This window comes from Topomyia yanbarensis, chromosome 3 (genome assembly GCF_030247195.1).
Source record: "Topomyia yanbarensis strain Yona2022 chromosome 3, ASM3024719v1, whole genome shotgun sequence".
NCBI lineage: Eukaryota > Metazoa > Arthropoda > Insecta > Diptera > Culicidae > Topomyia > Topomyia yanbarensis.
The window spans coordinates 185,752,764-185,758,763 of record NC_080672.1 but is presented as its reverse complement, the minus strand read 5'-3'; the positions used below and the strand labels follow the sequence as shown (position 1 = coordinate 185,758,763).

Below are 6,000 nucleotides of genomic sequence, written 5' to 3'. Positions count from 1 at the left end.
TTTAATCATACTTCAAAAGACAAACACAAAGACAAAGAGAAAGAGAAAGAGAAAGGCAAAGGCAAAGGCAAAGGCAAAGACAAAGGCAAAGGCAAAGGCAAAGGCAAAGACAAAGACAAACACAAAGACAAAGACAAAGACAAAGACAAAGACAAAGACAAAGACAAAGACAAAGACAAAGACAAATACAAAGACAAAGACAAAGACAAAGACAAAGACAAAGACAAAGACAAAGACAAAGACAAAGACAAAGACAAAGACAAAGACAAAGACAAAGACAAAGACAAAGACAAAGACAAAGACAAAGACAAAGACAAAGACAAAGACAAAGACAAAGACAAAGACAAAGACAAAGACAAAGACAAAGACAAAGACAAAGACAAAGACAAAGACAAAGACAAAGACAAAGACAAAGACAAAGACAAAGACAAAGACAAAGACAAAGACAAAGACAAAGACAAAGACAAAGACAAAGACAAAGACAAAGACAAAGACAAAGACAAAGACAAAGACCAACAATACTTCACAAAATGTTGACATTTTTCATAGTCCCTCCCTCAACACAAGTGTGACATAATTTATAATTAGCCCCTACACCAAGCTTTCGGGTAGTACTAATTTAGCACAAACCCTGTGTTTTTCTACAGCGCGGAACAAGCGACGATATAATGCGTGCGACGGGAAAATTGAAAAACGTTACCATGAAGTTTTTCAAATCTGGTTTTACTTGCTACCATTAGTTTCCTTGCATTCTTACGAATCTAATGGTATACTACACTTGGGTAGTTTTATGAGAAAAGTGAGAGAAAAAGCAGGTTGAAGAAATCATTCATTTCATTCGCGTGCACGCATACATTCATATGAGTATCGTATATGCGTATTATATTGAGTTCTGCAGATAAGAAGAAAAAGAAAATACCTAATAAATAAATAAATGTTATGTTATTGAATTGTAACAAGAAGAAAATTAAATTCAATGTCAATCTTAGAATGTCAAAATCATAAGCAGTAGCACGGAAAGATATTCCGATTTGCATCGGAGCAATTGCTCGACGAATACTATATTCATCACGTTTTTGTGTCTTCCGCTTGTAATTTTGAACCATTGTGCAAAAAAATAATACATTATAATAATAAAAATATATTTCAATTTGATATATAAACATTTTCTTAGCAAAAAAGCCGTCGGATTTACCCCACGATTTAGAGGTCGGATTTGCCCCATCGAGTTATTTTTTATTACGATGCAATTAAAAAAAAATATGAAAAAAGTTGGACAAACTTCATCTATGCACTTTGTAGGACTTTAATCAAAGAATTTAGATTCACTTACATTTTTTTATGCAATCACATTAACAATCTGAAATATCCTGAAGTCAATGACGCACATAAATCAAATCAAAAGTTGTAAAAACACACTTATTGTCGTTTGAGCATCTCAATGTAGACTAATAAAATGCTGTCATGCCACCATTCCGATTATTTTCGATGCTCCACACGACAACATTGATATTAGTTCGCGCAATGCTTCCGATTTTCGATAACAGAGGATGGTCGGGTTTACCCAACGGTCGGATCTGCCCCACCTTACCCTAACTTTGCTGAATAGATCAAATCTCGACAAACATATGATTACAACGTAAAAGCCCAATTCTCTTTGAAGGAAAATTCCGGACAAACCGTTACTGGCCGAACACAGTTCCTAGCAGTTTATGAAGAGAAAAAATTTATCTTTAGTTACTACCAACATCTGTGATTGGCGAGTAACGGTTTGTCTGCAATTTTCAAATTTTGACAGTTGGCATTTTACGCCGTAATCATATGTTTGTCGAGAAATATGTCGATAGTCACGATTTCGAGATAGGGCATCTTGAATTCAGCCTTTCCTAGATGATGCTCAACTTTTCGGGGGGTGTTGCAATATTCAATATGGGTGTTACAGAACTTATTACATAAATCGATACAGTGAATACTTATTAAAGTGATTACAAACTTATGACGGGTAGTGTATTTGATTAAAGTTAAAATATATTCAACTGTTTACAAGATTTTAGAGTTCGGGTTTTTTTTGATTTTGAAAGTTTCTGTCAACTAGAAATGATACCAACATAGGGACAGCGGAAAATAATTAAAAACAGTTTTCGTATGCGGGACTGGGGTTTCTGTTTCTTATCCATTGCTCACAGCGAAAAAGAAAATCGATACGTATAGGACTAATTACATGTGTTATTCATTTTCTCCAATATTGAGCTAATTTGTGAATTTGCTCAACCAATGCTGGCATGACTGCTGTTATTGAAAAGTCTAAAAGGTTTTGCAAGTGCTGTACAGCTTCTTCATCAGAAAGATCTAAACGTAAATTATCTTCTACTTTTTTGACTGCCTTATCCGGCTCCAGAGCGATATCCGGAATTGATGCATCGACCATTAGGCCAAATAAATTGAGCATGACGTTTGCATGACGCCGTAGATGTAGAAAAGCAGTATAACAAAGTTTTCGGAACTCGTGGTAGTGTTCGGAATACAATCCACCCATAGCTTCAACCATTTCTTTGCTAAGTTTCATTGGTGGAGGCATTGGTTTTGGGTCTCGGCCCAAAATGTAACCAAAATCGATATGAAACAATTTGCCAGTATCTGTTAGAAGAAGGTTGTCCAAGTGACGATCTCCTACACCTAGAAGCAAAAAAAAAACTTACGCAATGCTGCAATTGTATTCTACATTATATGTTTACCTAACAAGTAAGTTATTACACAGTACCCAGCGCAGCTTTTAATATATGTGTCCATAACATCAGCAAGAATACCGTAAGGACCTGCCTCACAGGGATGATGTTTCCGGAAAAAGTTAAGTATACTTCCTTCAGCATTCAGTACCTCTGCCACCGTTATTGATTCCACATATTGCATAAATCCATGCTTCGAACTAGTTGCTAAAACGCGGTATGGCGTTAGTTTTAAATCCAAGTTTTCTTTCTGCAACAGTTTATCCATTAATGTTATCATTTGTAGGATTAATTGATCTTGTCTTAAATCGTCTCCATGTTTGAAAATTGCCACATACTCAGTGGGGCCTGTGGTTAGAAATGTCAGTCTGAAAATACAAATTAAATATCCAAGATGAGCTTGAAGGTTATGATACATATGTAGGTCTTGTCGCGAGACGCCATGGATAAAATACAAGGTGTTTCAACTCTCCTAGGTCGAGAAATAATAAATGTAAGTGGATTTAAATTCTTTGATTTAATTCCTACAAAGTGCATAGATGAATTTAGTTCAACCTTTTTCATATTTTTTTTAATTGCATCGTAATGAGAAATGACGCGGTGGGGCAAAGCCGACCTCTAAATATTGGGGTAAATCCGACCGCTTTTTTGCTAAAAATTTTTTTATTTATCAAATTGAAAAATATTTTTTTGTTATTATTTATTATTTTTATGCAAAATGGTTCATAATTACAAACGAAAGACACTAAAACGTAATGATTATAGTATTCGTCGAGCAATTGCTCCGATGCAAATGGGAATATCATTACGTGCTACTGCTCGTAATTTTAGCATTCCAAGATTGACATTGAACTCCATTTTCTTCATGTTACAATTCAATAACACCTCATTCATTGATTTATTATTGAAAAAGCGTAAAATTAGAGTAATATCTGCACTAAATCAACCAAAAACATAGGGGGTCGGGTTTACCCCACCATTTTTAAAAACAGCAAAAATGAACATTTTTGTAAAACGCTTGTATCTCAAAATATTCCTGAAATCCAGGTAGAATGCTATATACAGAAAGTTGCCCAGGAGTCTAACCTTTAATATGGTATATAAAACGACTTGATCCGATGTAAAATGAGCATTTTACAGCCAAAACCATTTACTAGGTCGGATTTGCCCCACCTTACCCTATTTATTTGAAAGATTTTTCAATTCTACAGCTAAAAAAATTTATACATCTAAGTTAAACCTCTACTTTTTGCAAAATGTTCAAAAAAACGAAACGCTGTGTAAGACCCAATAGTTGTGATTGTGTTCCTATAGTTGGAAGTCTATGTTCCTATAGTTGTAATATTTATTTTCGCTCATCCACATGGGTTATTTCGTACCAATTTAACGAATATAATGATTGGAGCATTAAACATTATCGAACTCTAATAGTATAATAATAGTATAATAGTATAAATAGTATAAACCATTATTAATGTATTATCAGTTTTTTAGTTTTACAGTAATGTGTTCGACAGGATACCCGGGTATCTTTTCATATTTCAATCCATGAAATTCCAGTGTTCTTCTCCAAGCTGGGGATTGGTATTTAGTGACATCTTAGAACATTGCCGAAAATAGCCAACAAAATCGATACAGTAGAACCTTGCGGCAATTAAAACATAGTAGCACATCTTTTTTTTTTTTCCATACGTTTATTTGACACGGCATTTGCAAAAGCTTTTTACGCCAGTTTCTTTTTTTACATAGCACGTTACAAAAATCCTTAAGACTAATTTTAACTATACTAGTAATTTGTCTAAAACTAACACTGAAATCACTTTATTGTTTGCTTTTTTCCTTACATTGTTGTATTTCATAATGATCTAGTATTTTCGGGTGTATTTATTTACTTTTTTCTGTTATTGTCTAAATTTAAAAACTGAATATTCTAGGACACTTTAATTGGTGAATGATTAGCCTTGGATGAGAGTATGAGGAGATGAATTTAATTAAATTTTGACAGACGCTGTTTTTAGAAAATGATAGATAAGTTCCATGTATAGAGGATCGCGATACGCCAGGATGTCTCTAACAGGAACATGGATTGGTCTTCCTCGGACTTGTAAAGAATCTACTAATTGTGATCTGGCTTCACGATATTCAGTGCAGGACCAAACAACATGATCAATGTCGTGGTAACCCTCTCCACAAGCACAATGATTAGCTTCAGCGAGCCCAATACGACGGAGATGCGCATCTAAAGTATAATGATTGGACATGAGCCTAGACATCACACGGATGAAGTCCCGACTTACATCCAATCCTTTGAACCATGCCTTCGTTGATACTTTAGGGATAATTGAGTGTAGCCATCGTCCCATATCTCCATTGTCCCAAGATGTTTGCCAACTAGCAAGTGTCCTCTGTAGAGAAGCGCTATAAAATTCATTGTAAGCGATGGGTCTTTCATATATTTCACCATCTAGTGCACCAATCTTGGCTAAATTATCAGCTTTCTCATTGCCCGCAATAGAGCAATGGGCGGGGAGCCACACTAGGGTAAATTTATAACATTTTCTTGTTAGGTTACTCAGAGATTCTCGTATCTTCCCCAAAAAGAATGGATCGTGATTATCAATCCTCTTTGAGCGTAGAGCTGCAATTGTGCTGAGACTATCAGTGAGGATAAAGTAATGGTTCGGGGGTAAAGTATTAATTATTTGCAAACTATAGTGAACTGCTGCTAGTTCCGCTATATAAACAGAGGCGGGTTCTGCAAGTTTGAGAGAAATTGAAAAATTATTGTTGAAAATACCAGTGGCCTCACTGATTCGTGACCCATCAGTGTAAAACATTTTAAGGCAGTCTATGTGTTGATATTTACTTGTGAATATTTTAGGGATCTCCCGCGAGCGTAGATGATCCGGAATTCCACGAATCTCTGCTTGCATGGACGTGTCGAAGAATAAGGTGGATTCAGGAGTATCTAGTATATTGACGTATGTGGGAACATACCTAGCAGGCGTTATTTCTTGTGACATGTGATTGAAATACACTGTCATGAATCTGGTTTGGGGTTGAAGCTCGACAAGTCTTTCAAAATTTTCAATTACCAGTGGGTTCATAACCTAGAGAAATCGATGCCCAGCTTTAAAGCCCAAATTGATAAATTATCCAAGCTATCTTGCAATGGTTGTTGTAAATTTATAGCTTTTGGTCCTGTGGCAGAAACCACCCCATCATCTGCAAGTTGTCTTAAAGTGCATGGGCTGACAATACAATTATCAATGTC

At 35.5% G+C, this 6,000-nt stretch overlaps 1 protein-coding gene across 1 annotated transcript in view; it reads right to left on the bottom strand.

Moving 5' to 3' along the window:
* Positions 1-1,125: 1,125 nt before the first annotated feature.
* The window catches only part of LOC131691080 (phosphatidylinositol 3-kinase catalytic subunit type 3), a 431,803-nt gene continuing 426,928 nt past the window's right edge, over positions 1,126-6,000 (bottom strand). Inside the window, exons 12-13 of the mRNA XM_058977268.1 lie at positions 2,736-3,094; positions 1,126-2,676 (exon numbers count right to left, since the gene is read on the bottom strand). Of these exons, the coding sequence (XP_058833251.1) occupies positions 2,231-2,676; positions 2,736-3,094 (805 nt within the window). The 3' untranslated portion in view covers positions 1,126-2,230. The remainder of the gene's footprint in view (positions 2,677-2,735; positions 3,095-6,000) is intronic.